Consider the following 17,347-nt stretch of genomic DNA (forward strand, 5'->3'; position numbering starts at 1 on the left):
TTGTTATCATGTTTCCTCTTACTCATCCCTCCTCTGGGAAATAAACATAGTACACACGTTAAACACACCATGCAGATGGTAATGGTTGCTTTGGAAGCCAATGAGCACCTCAAGCTCCATCAGAAGTCTTGTATCTGAACTGAGTAATCTAAGTGTCTTCAGAAGTCTGTGGGCAGCATTGTGTCAGGTAATGCTCTGTCTCAGGCAAAAGCTCAGCAAGTTTAGTATTCCTTCTTAGTCTGTTAGGACTAAGCATTATTTCCATGCCTAACCTAGAAATTGGAAAAGAAGAAACAGAGAAGGTAGGTGGGGATGAAGCCAGCTGAAAAAATTGTTAGCAACTTAGTTCAGGAGCTTTTTTTGATACTTTCCTTGAGTCAGAGAGCTGGATGGACTAGAACATGACTAATTGTGCAGATTCTCATGCATGCACAGCAGTCACTTCAGTCTTACAAAGTTATTTTTATTCGGAAATTGTATCATCAACAGTTTATTCCAATATTAAGATTTTTCTTAATAAAAAATTCTGCTTCCCATAAAAAAGCTGTCATTAACAAAGTCTTCTCCTCCTTTTCACCTCATTTTCTGGAATGATGTAGAAGGAACAGCATGCTTAGCAGAGCCATATTCTTCCTCGTTTTCATGGAGACGCTTTCTCGTTGTGGTTCGCTGGAAGAAAAACACAGGAGGATGGCTCCAGGAAACCAGGTAAGGCAGAGCCTGACTCTTCTGCTTGCTCCACAACTAGAGGTGTTGGACGGTGTGACCAAAAAAGCAGTATGACTAACACATGTTTCTCTCCCAAGATCCATCTTATTATATTTGCCGGTTCTCATGTAAGACATTGCTCCCAGCTTGAAACAGCTACTGTTCACAGTTTTCCTAATTAGCATTTGGTGATGAATGGCACAGTGCTGTCCTAACCTTGCACCAGCATGAGGTTACATTAGTAAGTTACATTAGTCACATTAGTGACTTGAATCCATTAAAAAAAACAAACATACATTCAACCATTTTATTGTAAATATAGGAATAATCCTTTAAAGCCTAGGCAAGTGTTTCTATACATGTAAACAAAGTGTTGACAAAGCATGGAAATTCATTGCTGCTCTTCAGGAAGTAGAACTAACCTAACAACAGGCTGCCACATACAGCCCAAGGGTACATTTCTCTAAAATCTCAAAATTAACAGATTTTCTTATTAAAGATTACTTCAAAATCTAGTTTCTCTGTACATCAGTTATTAATCCTCTAATATGTACTGTACATACCATATTTGATGTTTCTGGTGGATTCATATTGGTACATGTCTGAGCAAGTAGCTGTTGAAATGTAGTTTTCATATCCTCATCCTGCAAAAAAAACCAAAACAAACAGCATCTAAGTATAGAATTTATAGAATGCTTAAGGGAAAAGCAAAGACTGGGAAACTCAAAGAGCAGTGACTAGGATATTCACTGCTAGAGACAATTAGAAATAAAGATCATTGAGCTTCTAAGGATTTCAGCTGTTTTAACTGAGTTTTTTTAGGTGAAGGGAGTGGAGAGGGTCCTTTTCCTAAGCAATGGAGTACTGCAGTATCTCCTTTTTTTTATTTAACTATTCTTAAGTGCTACAAAAAGGCTTTGACCTGAATATCCATTTAATTTTATACAGAATTTTGACTTGTTTTTCTTTTCCAGTGTCACCTGATTTGATTGTGGCTACATTTGAATTGATGGATAAGGTAAGAAATATTTTTCCATTTATGTAACAAAGACCTGTGTTTTTTCTTCAGCATGCAACCAAACTAATTTTGTGCCATTCAAAAGACCTCAGTGGAGATTTCAGAGGAAGAAACAGCAATTAATTGTTTATATGCCTTTAAGAAATGTTTTATTAAGTAAATACAGATAAGACACTTGCACTGAGCAGTACTTAGGTTTACACAGCTCAACAAGTTTTCAAGTTGTAGATTTAAGCAAAGAATGGAGTAAACAACTTGTTTTGAAAACACTAATTTGAAAGCACTACTAGTTTGAATAAATCTGCAGAACATGCTTACTTCTAGTATCTGAAATATTTCCTAGTGTCCCCAAAATCATCAGAGGGCTAACTGGCATCAGCTGGTCACAGAGAGAATGTGTTTTTTAGTGTTTCCTTGTGAAGTCGATACTTCCAGACAACACAAGAGGGAGAGAGGAGCCAGTAACTCCTCATTACTCACAGGAACAGGACTCGGGAGCTCTTTTGGTGGCATTCAACATATGTGATATCTAGAACTGAGCAGGCTGGCCTTCCAAGCAGGCAGTCTACCTCATCTAAAAACACCTGACACTCTTAATAACAGCCCCTGAAGGAAAACAGTTCAAAGAACAGCAGCTGAATGCTAGATTTCAAAAGCTACACAAATCTGGATTTATGGTATGATGTTTTCTGGAACCTTCTGTCCTGTCTTCAAAATTAAACTTAATAGTAAGAGATGTCCTTACATGGAATATACAATCAAGTTAATAACAACTTGAGTTTATATACTGAAATATTTTAAATTCTTAGCTTGTCTAAATCAGTCATCTATTTCCCCTTCCCGTTTATGCATACCAGCCATTTTTAAAATCAGTGTTGCATGGTTTCTGAAGAACTTTTTCTGCTCAGATTTATAGTTTAAATGTAGGAATCTATATCTGATTAACTCACTGTAGATGTTACATGCAAAACTACAGTAAGTAAAATCCATGAATGCCAGGAAATGTTTCCTGATGCCCAGGAGCATAATCAAGACAAGTTAATCACTTTAAAAAGAGTCATCCACACATGTTTTTTGTCTCAGAACACTATCAGCTGTTGAGCACTGAGGGATACTCCCTTGCTTCCCCCATTTCTTATGCTCTTTACCTGTTCCCAGTCCCAGTGGGGGAACAGGAATAGCATTGTGCTTGGTGTAAAAAAACAGAACCTGTTGCATGGCTCAGATGTAGGCTGGGTAACATTTTTCAGCCTCTTCAAGCAAAAATATTCAAGAGAGCTCATAGGTTCAGTGGACGCCTCTGCCAAAAGTAAGAAAAGACCACCTAAAGACTATCCCTCTCAAATCTAATTAGACTGTAACAGGAGGCAGGGAAACCATCACTTCCTACTCAGAGGGTTCCCAAACCAGGGACATTTATTCCTACACAGCAGAGTAAAAACAAAGTAGTATTGGATGCTTGCCAGAAAAAAAACTCTGCACTGCCTGCCCACACAAACATCTGAGGAAATGTGGCTCTGTTACAATGCTTGAAAGGAGAGGTCCGTCCTACCAGAACCACAGTCAGGCTTGGGCTCTAAAAAACACATCTTGATCCTCACATGTGAAAGGGTTTTGGGAAGAGGTGTCTCAGAAAGGATGCAGAAGCTGCTTATTGTTCTGAAAGAAGGTATGCAGGAGACTACTCCATGCTGCTTTTGCAGTCTCTCAACAGGGGCTAAATCTTTGAAAACACAAGACATCAATAAGTTACCCCCCTGAACAACTCAGCTTTCAGTTAAAATTCAATTCCTACCTGAAGCCAAGGATGCTCTAAGGCTTCCTCCGTGGTAAGACGTTTGCTTGGATCCACTACTAACAGCTTCTTCACAAGATCCAGAGCTAAGATAATAAAATGAGCTGGTTGGCATATGATCAATCCATTCATTACCTGAAATAAGCCTACACCAAAAATACGTGTGACAATGTGCCTTATACCCCTTCAGAACAATGCACAAAAGTACAGGCTGGGCAGGTCACTTTTCTTTTTTTTGTGCATGGAAAGGGCTGCACACTGCAACCATGTTTCCTTCATATGCACATGACTCAACATTTCTCAGCATACCAGAATTACCCTAGATATATTTAGCATGTAGACAATTTATGTTCTGAGCATGCACAGGAGGCTCAGCACTTCACTAAATGCTTTGGTATTACTGTGGAAAAGCAAAGACAGCTTAATATATCCTAGTTTGCAGTGTCTTGGAAAGCAGATTATCCATCTGGGAAAGTGGGAAAGAAGAGACAGGACATACACATGTATGCTCAACATAATCTCAAACTTTCATCTTCTTAGGAGGCTGCTTAGAAGACATTGTGAAAAATATGGCATTTATGTTGTATTTTATTACTCCAAATCTCCCATAAAAGAATTTCAGCAAGATTTACTTTCCATTTGATCAGATTATTCTGAATCCATACCAGTAGGACTATGGAAATTATGTTAAGATTGCACATTCTCATGAATGTCTGACTTATTATTGAATAAGCTTCAAACTATTCAGGAAAGAGTTATATTTGATAAGTTTATTAGACAAAGAATGACCACATCGTTTATTAGAAACTCCTCTGCACGTACAAAGAAATATCCAAGGTAAATGCTACAATTATTTTGTGCATAAAAATGTCCTGAAAAACCAAAGTACACAGACAGTCATTATCATTTTAGTTTGTTATGCAAAAACAGTTTCACAGACTACTTCACTTAATGGGCCAAACATAATAGATGATACCTCAAATGTGACTGACACTTTCCCAAGACTAGCACCATGAAAGGACTCTCTTGGAACGTTTGTTTTTGGAATTCTAACTCCTGATGTTTTTGGTTCAACACTTGAAGAATCTTTAGGCAAAGTCTGTAGACCCGCTTGATAAAGTCAGAAGAAAAAGTGAAAAGAGGAGAAATAGATGTATGTGCCCACCAACTCTATACTTGTGTGGTTAATTATGCTAAATACTACTAAGAAATCTCTTCAATAATAAAGTATGTGCTCTTTCTAATGCTTTAACAATGAACTTAAAAAATATTTTAATATATTAGTTTAAAAACTAAACACATAAACACACAATGTGCCATGCAGCTGAAAGGAGCAAAAAAGGAGAACAAAAACTACAAGAAAAGAGGCAGATATTTTACTACCCACTGTGCTGGAGTCATACCCATGTCTGACACATGCTTCCATTCTTTTGGGATGAATGTGTATTTTCCATGAGTGATTTGATCTTTCAGAGAGAGTTGAGTATTTTGCTCATTGAATGGTGGATATCCACACAAGCTGTATAAAAGAAAACAAGTTAAATAGCACAGAATTTGTCATAGCAAATGAAACACTGAAATCACACATTTTAAGGCATTTGCTATCACAGTGTTTTTATAGGTATAGAGTTTTAAACACACTTTCACTTCCTCATATAGACACTGAAGTTGCCAAGTCTCAAGCCATGTATGTCAAAGACTGCCCAGTGAAGGTACATCTACACAATATCTTACCATACAAAAAGAATAACTCCTAAACTCCAGCAGTCCACAGCTCGGCTGTATCCAGCAGTCCCAAGTGAATTTAGAACCTCAGGAGCAAGATACATGGGAGTACCACATAATGTTTTCATAAGAGAAGCTTCTCCAAGAATCTTGGATTGTCCAAAATCTGTAATCTCGTATTTAAAAATGGTAACACCACATTACATATTAGGATGGACTGTACTAGAACACATCATATTGTAGATATACATCAGGAGGTAGAGCTAGGTTTCTTCCTTCCAAGCCAGTTCCAGTACATGACTATGAGCAGAAGTCACCCCAAACATTATTAAGTGAGAATGGGAGAGGAGGAAGAGGCAGAAATATGACAAAGGATCACATTTTACGCTGGCAAAAAGTACTTTCAGATTTGGATATAAATGGACAACTACAGAATAAAGGTATTGTAGCCTATTAGAAGAGTTTACATGAAAAATAAGCATTTTAGCATGCAAATATATTCAATGCTTTCTCTGGAAAAAAAAAACTCAAAAGAAAATCCACAACCCTAATAACCCCTCACAAAAACCAAAACAACAGAAAAATCCCTGTCACCATACAGCCTGGATATTTGTGAGAATGCTGTCTGTAATTTAAGAATGTAGATTTTATTGGGGGAAAAATACATTGACATTTGAAAATACATATGCAGTATATGGGTTGAAATATCCATAAAAATAAAATTAGAATTATGAAAAAAAAAGTCTATATTTTAAGTTACTTCATTGTTTGTATGATTAATTCCATAATATCTTCTTGGCTATGTTTAATGAAATATCAAGAAGAACGTGAAGGAACACTCCCAAATCTCTCCACTAACAAGAAATGTTAGTTTTCTTACCTTTATAAGACATGTCTCTTCAGAAGAGGAAAGTAGCACATTTTCTGGCTTTAGATCTCGGTGTATAATTCCATTGTCATGAAGATACTAAATACATACAGATGGGCAATTAAGGAAAAACAGACTATTAACTTGGTTTATATTGTAAGCTTTCCATTTTTTCTCATGGCAATGGCAGGATAACTGAAATGGCTGTGTAAGAGGTGGGCATACATTCAAAGCTTCCTAACATGTGACTCTCCCTTAAAAAAGCAAGGTAAAATGAAAACAAAACAAAATAAACAAAAAAAAAAGTTCTGCACCGAAACACCATCACAAAGAAACAAAAAAACATCTTATAAATTATGCTTCCAATGTCAAATTTCAATGCAAGCACAGTGTGCAGACCCAAGTTCTGTGTCACCTTTGTAGGAATTCTGCTTTTCTGTCTCTCTCTTGTTAAACCAACTTGCTAAGAACGCTGTACTGATTGCTTGCATGGGTTTCAGTGACAGAAAAACTCATCTTACTGACTTTTTTTGGTAGAATTCATGATTATGTACCTTTACTGCCAGCAGCATCTGATAAAAGTACAACTTGCAGATATCTTCTTTCATCTTGATTGGCCTTGACACTCTGTCATACAATTCTCCTCCTTCCATCCTAAAGCAAATGCAGGTTAACAAGCCAACATATAAATTCCAAAAGATTCATCTTAGTCTTGTCCAGTAAGACCAAAACACTTGGCTATAGTGGCTACAGAGAAAGAATATATTTCTGAAAATGAGTGAGCAACATCCTAAACACAGCACTTGCATAGCTAAGGTCAATCTCTTGAGTCTTCACTGGGAGTTGTTACATGATTTTTGATCATCTCCCTATTATGAGTTCAAAAATCAAAATAAATAGCAGCAATCCACAACAGCAGCAGAGCAAACAATATCCAGGCCCTGAGTGCCTACAAAGCACAGAAGGATGGTTTCTCCTGGTTATCCTAGGTCCTAATCTTACAAAGGTTTCAGAGAACAGTGGAGGCCAGCAAAAGGAAAACAAAGTAAAACAAACAAAACCTCCACAGTTCATTGTGGCTATTAAAAAAACATTTCATTTTATGCATTTACTTTCAAACAGGTTACTTACAGTTCCAAAACTATGTAGTAATCCTCTGCTTCAAAGAAATTTTTAATCTTGATTAAGCAAGGCTAACAGAAAAGGGAACACAGAGACATACAAAATAGAAAAATTAATCCTAAAGTTCTTATTTCAGTATTTCAAACCAGTCACTTAAACTAACACTTAACACAAGTGACTTGCAAGCACCCCAGACCACAATATTTATCTGTTTTACATGCAGAGGAAAGAGGGGATACAAATTCAAGAAATTGACAGTGAAACTAGTCCTTATATTCAGTTATTTTGCAGCATTTACAAAACCTTGCATCAAAGATAAATTTTTGCAACAGTGGCTCAGGCTAAAACTTCTCCTGTGATGTTTCTGCTCAAATTTACATTTCAGTTATCCAGTGCTTTAAAATCTCAAATCTGCTAGGATATAATATACTTAAAATAAGAAAAAAAGACCCGTTCAAAAATTTACAAGGAAAATTATATCCCTTCTTTAACACATTTCTAAATGGATAAAATTGCTCTTTGGTTACTACACTAAGGTCAGTAAACTAAACAAGTACATACAGGAGAGAGCAAAAAATAATAAAAATGTACAGTATCACTCACATGATCTATTTTCTTCAAAATTTCAATTTCTGTATTGATGTTTAAAGCTGGGTTCTATTAAAAGAATCAAATACCATATTGGGTAAGACAGAGCTGTTCTGGAATAAGACATATGAGAAATAAGAGACAGTACCAGAAAAAACATAATTTCATGCCTTTTGCTACTGTAAGTGACCATAACATACAATTTCTTTTCCATAAAATGATCAGGTGCCCTCAGTGAATTAAATAAACAGAGTGCTGTCACTATCTGGAGCAAGATATTGCTCCAGACATGTAATTTCACTGCAGGTTAGAAATCCCCAACTAATTTTCAAATTAAAAAACAATGAAATTCTTGTTGCTTCTATACTTGTATTGTATTTGAACAGCTTTTCTCCCTCCAAGATGCTTTGCATATGGGCCAACCTATAATTACATGCTACTCTCTCCTATTTTGCAAGATAATATAATCAGATTCTATAATCTGTGGCTTAGGCTCAACTAATGAAATCAACTCAGCAGGGTTTTTTTTGCTCTTCTGCCAATCCAAATCAATCATCTTGGAACACACAACTCATACACAACATTCCAGATATACTCCTGTGTCTGTTTTGTAGAATGGTATGTATTAGTAATTATAATTCACAACAGCATCTTGAGCCAGTTGTCTTTGTTCTTCTCCAAATTCTGGCTTCTGCCATTGGACACATGAAAAGCCCTTCCCAAAAGGCTTCATACGATTTTCTTAAAATCTATTATGATGAAGCATTCAACAATATTAGCTTAGTTGGTACATTTTTGGTTAAGACTCTGCTGGTTATGATGTTTCTATCTGATGCATTTTAGGACATAAACCAATCCCTACAAGACTCCACACCACCCCTTGTATACATCTCATTAACAGGGGTTAATGAGAACGTGGTCAAGGAATAAAAATGAGCGTTTCCTACAGAATTCTGGACATCATACAAGATCAAAAAACATTTTGAAATTAAACACAGAAGATAGGATGTAAGAAAATCCTCATTTGAATAGCTGAGGAGTCAGAGAAGTTACCAAATATTCCAGGACCACTGCAAGGTGGCCAAGACAGAGACAAACAAAAATACTTACTGCCTCTCCCAGGCCACTTGCCACAAACTTCCGTTTATTGATGATTTTCACTGCAACTTTGTTGCAGGTGCTCTTCTCAAATGCCAGTTTGACTTCTCCACAGGCACCACTAAAACAAGAGCACAGCTCTGTCAAAAATCCATGTAACAAGATTGAAAATGAAAGCATAACTTGGAGCTGGCTGATTTCTACTTTCTGAATAAGGCAACATTGCCTGTTCTGAAGAAGTATTCAACAATTTGAAAGTCTACAGTACTTGTCAGGAAACATTCAGGAGTTAGAAAGTCTATTTAAATAGCAAGTGTTGTCAAAGGCCATTCATTCAAAACTGCAGGAGTCAATATGCAGAGCAGCTACTCTGTACCAAAAGTATTGGTAGATAGGAAGGACAAGGTCTGTCAGCATTTCCTTCATGCAAAGGCATTTAGGAGAAGAGAAGTTAGGCAGCATTCTCTTAACACTAGACTGCACAAATCTGAGGAACAGATAAGACAATGTTTGTATTTTTACCAAATAGCAATTCTATTACAGAAAGAAATTCTTCTATTTTCCACTCAGATTTGTTTCTACTTAATTATTCACCTCCAAATTCTTCACTGACCAACTGTTTCCAAAAGAGAAAAAAACAGCCCCCATTTAAATAGCTTCTCTCTCTTTTTTCTTGAATAGTTCTCTTCCTTTTCATCTGAGGGCCTCAATAGTGATCTTGTAGTAAGCTGTACTCTGGCATAAAGCTTTTTTCCATTTCCAATAACTGGGTAAATTAATATACAAACTTTAAAAACTCATTAAGAATTTACAGACTTCATTCTCTTCTACAGAAAAAAAACCCAACCAAAACAAAACAAAACCTGTTTTTTGCAATTGGTGGTAGATTACAAACCCCAAACCAATTAGAGAGACAAAGCCAAAATTCCTGTTTAAACTGTTGTAAAGAACATGTTTATTTACATGTTATAATTTTTTTTTCTTTTTTCTTTTAAAACAGCAGCTCAGTTAATACTGGTAATAATTCCAGCACAAGATACTGATAATGATAATGGAGTTAACCCTTTCTGCTGAGGGGAGAAAGATGTTTACCTTCCCAAAGTCTTTGACATGATGTATTTCTCTCTGAATTCTTTAGGAAACGTCATCTGATCATCTACCGTAAGATCAGAAAATACAAACACTGGGAAGAAAAGTGGAGATAATTTTCCTATTATTAAGTTTAAAATTTTTATTATAACAAACATTGAGGTTTTGTGAACTTCTATCATCAACAATATAACTGAGAAAATACTGCCAGCTAGAGGAAAAACTAAATATATGCTATAAATTATACCAGCTATGGGTTAGCAAGGTGATCTTATTGCTGAAAAATTACATTTTGGGATGAAATTCACAACAGTCTTTAACTAATGAACTACATTTAAGGACAAAAGGAGCAAAAATTTCAGTGTGCCAGCAAAGATCAAAGAGAAGTAATAATCAAGAAGACAGGATCTTAGTGGAAAATCAAAGACAAAGAAACAAAAGTCCAGCCCTGTTTATTTTTAAGAGGATTTTCTATTTATTGTGCAGCATCTGGTTAGGTATCTGGGGTCTTTTTTCAACTTTGCTTGAATAGTCTGTTTTCCCTGTTCCTACCATCATATGCACAGCTACTGAAACACAAAAGTGTTTCAAAAATAGGAAAACAACTATAAAAGTTTCCACTGTAGTAAGGTTCTATCTGATGCAGATTTTAAGTTTTCTTTTTCAGGTTTTTTTTCCCTAGGGTTGACAAGGGCATGGATAATTTTTATGTGAGTACTAAAACACCTGTTAATGAGCTGTGCTCATGAAGCAGCTCAGCTCCCATGAAACATACTCAAATCAATGCAGAAACAACCTCTTGGGCAATACATGAAAAATCTCCTTAAGTTAAAGCACATTTTACCCTTATTGGTCTGTATAGACAGTGCAATTTCAGAGTTGTGTGTCAGTGGAAGCCTCCTCCCTTTTCCAACGAGCTCTCTATTAACAAATGTCCCATTGGCACTGTGGTCTTCAATGTAGGCAACAAAGGAATTTTTTGGACCCATTTCCTCAAAGAGAAAAAGAATGGGGAAAATGACAGTAAAGAACAAATGACTTTATATGAATGAACAATAAAGACATGTAGACATACACTAGAAATTTACTATTGTAGACTCAAGAAATGAGACTGTGAGTTTATTTCATAAACCATATGAATGGGGCATTGCCAGAAGTCATGTTAAAGGAGTCAACTCTGAAGATACCTTGATTTCTTTAGGATCTCTGCCCTAAAGTCTCTTTTTGAATTATGCCAAAATAGAGAGCTAACATTTTTAACACTTACCCTGAAAATTCGGAAGTGCTTCTTGCTATAGTTTTGGTAGAAGCCAGTCTCAGACAAACCCAGCTTAGAAAAACTGTAATCACAGCTTTTGTCTCTCCCAAACCAGTATTCCTCATTCACACAGTCTGTAGAGGAGGGGAAAGTACAGCAGAGAGAGAACACAACATTGCAGGAAGTCAATACCTATGGCACTACAGAATGATTCCAAATGGCAATGAATAGGATAACAGAGACAAGATTCCTCCCATAGAATCAAATTTGTCTTAACTCATACAAAGCACCACAAGCACGTTGTCAAATCCCTTCATGATTTTACTCTCTTTAGCAGTGATATTTTTCAGTTCACCTGCAGCAGTATAGAGGCATATAACTAAATAAAATAAATTATAACATTTTTTAAAAATGAAGCATGTAACAACATGAATACTCCAGAATTTCTCTAAGGCTATGGAAGCTGTGTATCCAAGTACTCGGTGTAAACACTGGGATGTCATATTGAATAAAACTTTATAGCAAAAAGTTGCATAGCTATATTTGCTTGTACCTAATTTGAAAATGAAAAGACACTGCTCTTCAGCAAGCTGCTCAGAACTTTTCTGAGATCCAACGAAGAAACCAAGAGGTTTATTACAGTATGCACATACCACAGTTGCTGAAACCTTTTCCAAGTGCAAAGAGTCGACCCCAAGGCTGAGGAGCCAGCTCTTCAGATTCCTGGTCCTCAGGGATGGACGGAAGCTCCTGAGTGGGAACAGTGTCCAAGGAACTCAGAGTCCCAGAACTTGAGGAAGACTGACTAGTGCTCTGTGACCCACTGGAAGAAGAACTGGTACCACTCTGTGGCTGCTGGGCACTCTGAGACTGCTGTGTTTCACTTCCAGTCTCTCGAGACATGTTTGCTTCAAAGAGAATGTTAAAAAAACCTGCAATTATTACATCAAAGTAAAACTGGCACACACTCACACACTTTACTGTTAATGTACACGTTCATTCTCAGGCTCAGAGAAGTAAAACTTCCAACCAAAGCGTGCATGTCTGGGTTATACGTAAATTCCCAGGAATTTTGCAAACCAGGATGTTTTCCCTTTTAAAAGACAACGTGGAGCGGCCTCTGCTGGTTCTAGAGCAGACCTAACATTTATTCCCGGATTGCTACCGAGGACTTCAGCGCTCACATTGGGCCATACAGACATGGGCTGTGCTCCGACAGAGCATCCCCGCACGGAGCAAGGGACCACGGCTGGACCCCAACACAAAGAGGAAAACTGAAAGGAGTAAGAACCATAAAATGGCATACGCTTTCTTGAAAGTGCCCAAGAGATTTATCACACCTGTACACAATAACTGTACAAAACCCTGCCAGATTCAGACACCCACCCTGGCAGCTGTTGGCACAGGCAGCGGCAAGAAACAGCGTCTCCCTGCCCCGGAAATTCCTGGCCTGTGGTGCCTCCTTCTCCACCAAAATGCTGCACCAGCCAGCCCACCCCTACAGCCAGCTTCCTCCAACACATCAGTGCTCACCGGGGCTCCTGGAACGCCCACGAGCCTTCCTCCCTTACCACCTGTATATCGGGTTTTTAGCTGGTTGTCATACAGTTTAATGTATACTTCTCCTTATCGGTTTGCTACATTTCATTACGAGACATAAAACCACGACAGCTCCCAAGTTCCCTCCCCCGTCCCGTTTGTTACAGATGTTTACAAACACAGGCAAGGCCCGCGGACAGAACAGAATCACGGGATCATTTGGGTTGGAAAAGACAGAGGCAAATTTCTCCAGCACCACTAATGCCACCGCTGGCTCTGTCCCCTGGTTCCACATCCAGACGGCTCTGGAACCCCTCTAGGGATGGTGACCCCACCTCTGACCTGGGCAGCCCTTTCCAGAAAGGAACGTTCCCTCGTATCAACCTAAACCTCCTTCTAAAGGCTCAGACGGCGGGGCCAAGCCGACAGCGGCCGCCTCGCACCGTGCGGAGCGGCGGGGCCGAGCCCGCCGGGCAGTGCTGCCCCAGGACCGACACCGCCGCCAGCAGCCCCGCCGTCCCTACTGAGCACTGTGGCCCCGTGCCCGGCGGCCCCGAGTGGCCGCTCCGGGAGAAGCAGCGGGGAGCAGGCTGTGGCGGCGCCGGGGCGGGGAAGGGCCGGGAGGGGAAGGGAAGGGAAGGGCAGGAGGAGAAGGGAAGGAAAGGGCCGGGCGGGACCCGAACTCACGGCTCGCGGGGCTCGCGGGGCTCGCGCCGTCGGAGCGGGGCCGCCATGCGCGCTGCGCGCGCGCCCCGAGCTCAGCCAATGGGCGCGCGGCCCGCGCGGGGCCCGCCGGGAGCGGGGCGCGATGCGGGCGGTGCTGCGGGCGCGGCTCGGGTGGGCGCTCCGCGGGGCCTCGCTCGGCCGCGCCCCGGGGCCGCCGTGCTGGAGCTGTGGCGCTGCGCTCCCCGGCAGTGACGGGCCTCCGCGCTTCTGCCCCGGCTGTCAGGCTCTGCAGCCGCCGGCGCCGCGTCCTGACCTTTTCCGCCTGATGGACTGGTGAGTGTAGGCGGGGCGGCCGCGAGCCCGGCCGGCCGCGGGTCTCACCCGCCTTGTGTCCTGCAGTGACCGCTCGTTCCGCATCGACGCGCAGCAGCTGCAGCGGCGGTTCCGGAGCCTGCAGCGCGCCGTCCACCCCGACCGCTTCGGCCAGAGGCCGCCGGTGAGCGCCGGGCCGGGCGGGAGCCCCGGGCGGGGGCGCCGGGCCGGGAGGGGCCCGCGGGGCTCGGTGACCGCCGGAGGAAATCGCCTTTAGCCTTCGGCTGAGTGGCGGGGTCGCAGTGTCGAGTCCCCACCTCTCTCCCGCTCGGGGAGTGAGGGGATTCGCCTGTGTTTGTCTTTCGGTGCTCAGAAGAGACTCTGCCATGGATTTGCGGTGGAGGTGGACGATGAGGGGCCGCTGCGGTTCGCCAGGCCTTAGCTGAGTGCACTGACACAGTTCCCAGGTCCACAGAGCCTTCTCAGTTTCACACACGGACTGGTGTGGGGACGCTGGTGTTCCGCATGTAACAAAGTCTGTTTTGACACTTGTTATTAGCTTCCAATTATTTACCATCCATTTGCAGAAAGAGCAGTACTACTCTGAGCAACACTCTTCCCTGATCAACAAGGCCTACCAGACCCTGCTGAACCCTCTGAGCCGGGGCCTCTATCTAGTAAGGTCTCCCTTAGGTATTACAGTGTTCCTATAACTGACCCTGGGGGCTGTTCTTAGGTATGGCACCTTCGATTCAGTCCTTAATGTGCTAATTTGCATTCCCCTGAAGAGGATCACCAGAGATTGAAGGGAGACCAAAGTTTGTCCAAAAAGTATCATCTCATTTGCTACTCATCTTACACTAATTTGTCTTTCACATCACACGTGGTGTTTGGCCATGGCTGCTTATTTAGAATTTCAGTGTGGTCCATGGCAGCCTTTTTTATGGCTTTGGGTTATGTTTTTTTTTGGCTTTGGGTAACTGTTTATTTTTATGGTCAGCCTGTGTATGTATGTATGGAGTTAATTTTCAGACTGACTCTATGCACTGTAGGTTTATCTGATATGAATCTGAGTATGCCCCACTAAGGGATTTAATATTAAAGAAAATAATTCCCATTGAAATAGATGTGGGAATATTTATTTTCAAATTCCCATTTCCTCTGTCAGCTGGAGCTGAGTGGAGTGGAGCCAGCACAAGAGACAGACTGTGATGCAGACTCAGCATTCCTTATGGAAATCATGGAAATTAATGAGAAATTAGCAGAGCCCAAAAATGAGGATAACCTTGAAGAAATTGAAACTTTAATTAAAGGTACATTATGATCTGAGGAATTTGTACAGAGCTAATATACTGAATCTTGTGTAATACAAGAGTCTGAAAGCTTTTAACTGTTTTGGTATATTTCTTGTAATGTCTTCAATTTGTGTTAGTCTGGAATTGGCTCACTGCAAGAGCTTCTTCTGCCCTTTTCCAGTGTTGTCTTTACCCTTTTATGTACCTAAACATCACATCTGTCTTGAGAACATTTGTATAACAGAACCTATTCTGATGTCAAAATAAACATATATAGGCAATAAAAAGCAATTTACTCAACCTTCATCAGGTGAGGGCTAGTCAATTGTTCCAAAGAAAAAACCTGTCAGAATGAAGTTGAATAAAATGCTTGTCTGACCATGCTAAATTATGTTATTTATATAGGCATTGTAGTTCTTTCACCTTCTTTATCTGTCAGCCATTATATTAAGAGTTTTTTCTCCTTACACAAGCAGCTTTCTTTTTATATTGTTGGTGATGCCAAAAACATTTGGTTTACTGATATATTTAATTCTTTGCAATAAAAGCCATGTGCTAAAAACATTTAGAATAACTAGAATAAAAACTGAGTAGCACAGGAGAAAATTAACTGCAGCAGGGTAAACTGATATACCAAAAATAATTTAGATTGTTGGGAAATTAGTGACCACTGATGTGCATTGGAAGTTCTGTCAGTATACCTGTTTAAACAAAGAAATATATGTTTGAAATTGTAATTAAATCAACATTGACAGCAGTATTATGAAAAATTTGCTCGGCTCTCAAAGGCTGAAACTGGTAATGAACTTTGCCACCACAGGTAGTCAGAATGCAGTGGTATAAAATATCCTAAGTATAACAAAAAGTAAATGAAATAATTTGTTTTGCAGTTAAACAAGAAGAACTGACCAGAGAGGTGACTGCAGCTTTTGAAAGAGGTACATGTTTTTATGAAGTTTTTAGCTGCCATACATACCTGTTAAATGCTTAAAGCTCCACACTTACTGGCAAGTATTTCTTGAGCTATGGAACAGAAATACTGCATTAACAAGGGTTCTTTGTTAGGTATTTAGAATAAGTACTTCTAAACTGACATTCCTGCTGATTTGGGAAATTCAAGACCTCACATTAAAAGCGAAGTGCAGTACAAAAGTTCCATTCATCTTGCATTTAAATAATCATTTTGAGTGGGAATGTTGATGCTAAGAAATTGTGTGTTTCCCAGAATACTGGGAAGGACAGACTTCATCTTAGACATATTCTGAGGTTTCACACTTGAATTTGGGAGATGTTGTTCTGCAGTCCTGGACTGCAGCAGAGCAGTGAGTGCTGTTCTTTGCAGTGAAAGCCACAGAAGCTGTGTGGCAAGTAAAGGCCTGTTCAGCATAAGGTTTTGGGGACTTCCTGTGCAATAATCAGCATAACTTTATTCTACAAGCAATGGATAGGCATAAACTTGAATCATTCCTGAGCTTCTGAAGCTGGGAAGAAACCTTTGTGGTTCTGTGCCAGGTCCAGAATGCTGCAGGTTTGTCAGGGGTGGGTGTGTGTAACTGTAAACATCAAAGTGCTGGCTGAGCCTGGCTGTGAGCAGTTACATCCTGTTACTCTGTGCCATGAGAAGGACTGTGTTGCATTGGTCTGCAGGTCATAAACCACCCTCCCCTTTAACTGAGGAGAAATTGTTTCAATATCAGTTTTGGAATTGACACTATCCAGTGTCAAGACCACTCTTCCTCATTTGCATTTTTCAGTTATTTCAGTTGCTCTATTTATACACATTTTAAACGAACAAAAACATTTGTATTGCCTAGTGGGTAGATCAATGCTGCAGCCACTTTATAGAAGTCATTAAAGGATATTCATTCATATTTCTTTTCCAAATTGTTCATTGTTATGTATGAACATTTGAGTTGAGATGTTCCCAAACCATCTGAGATTAAAACAACAGGCACCATGGTTTTAATAGTGTCCGAGTCCTTGCAGCTCACAACTCTTGGTACTAAAACAGGTGCTGTCACTGAAATCTTAATTTTGAAAATGCAAATTCGCCTCTCCCTTTGTAAAGTAGTAATGTTTTATTTCATTTCAGATGATCTTCAAGAAGCCAAGAAGCTGCTAGCAAAAATGAAGTATTTTGCAAACTTAGAGGATAAACTAAAGGGCAAGAAGATCCCTTCCTGATGTTGCCTCCTTTGCTATTCAGAGTCTGTGTTATTTTCAATTAAACAAATGGTTTTGTTATCAAAATCGGACTAAATGGTGT

The 17,347-nt window shown here is 39.9% G+C and overlaps 1 protein-coding gene and 1 non-coding gene across 4 annotated transcripts; one reads left to right on the plus strand and one right to left on the minus strand.

The window, feature by feature from the left end:
* Positions 1–442: 442 nt before the first annotated feature.
* Positions 443–14,253, minus strand: CHEK2 (checkpoint kinase 2). 3 transcript variants are annotated; one of them, XM_088065132.1, is made up of 15 exons: positions 13,496–14,253; positions 11,923–12,177; positions 11,279–11,403; positions 10,856–11,003; positions 10,015–10,105; positions 8,935–9,043; positions 7,840–7,893; positions 7,246–7,307; positions 6,669–6,768; positions 6,127–6,213; positions 5,256–5,419; positions 4,925–5,040; positions 3,522–3,607; positions 1,272–1,352; positions 443–669 (listed from the first exon to the last, which is right to left on the minus strand). In XM_088065132.1, the coding sequence occupies exons 1-15, from the start codon at positions 14,172–14,174 to the stop codon at positions 574–576; spliced, it is 2,253 nt and encodes a 750-aa protein (XP_087921258.1). In that variant the 5' UTR covers positions 14,175–14,253; the 3' UTR covers positions 443–573. The 3 variants fall into 3 exon arrangements, with proteins under 3 accessions (XP_087921258.1, XP_087921257.1, XP_087921259.1); XM_088065131.1 differs by having other exon boundaries at positions 11,923–12,201; XM_088065133.1 differs by lacking the exon at positions 13,496–14,253 and adding an exon at positions 12,656–12,767.
* LOC102110705 (uncharacterized) lies at positions 13,678–17,331 on the plus strand. Its single transcript, XR_015774249.1, has 3 exons — positions 13,678–13,807; positions 15,972–16,019; positions 17,174–17,331. It is a non-coding gene; the product is annotated as an uncharacterized LOC102110705 (transcript).
* Positions 17,332–17,347: the final 16 nt, after the last annotated feature.

This window comes from Pseudopodoces humilis, chromosome 20 (assembly GCF_049639895.1).
Source record: "Pseudopodoces humilis isolate 2021_Gansu_Grassland_sample_001 chromosome 20, ASM4963989v1, whole genome shotgun sequence".
NCBI lineage: Eukaryota > Metazoa > Chordata > Aves > Passeriformes > Paridae > Pseudopodoces > Pseudopodoces humilis.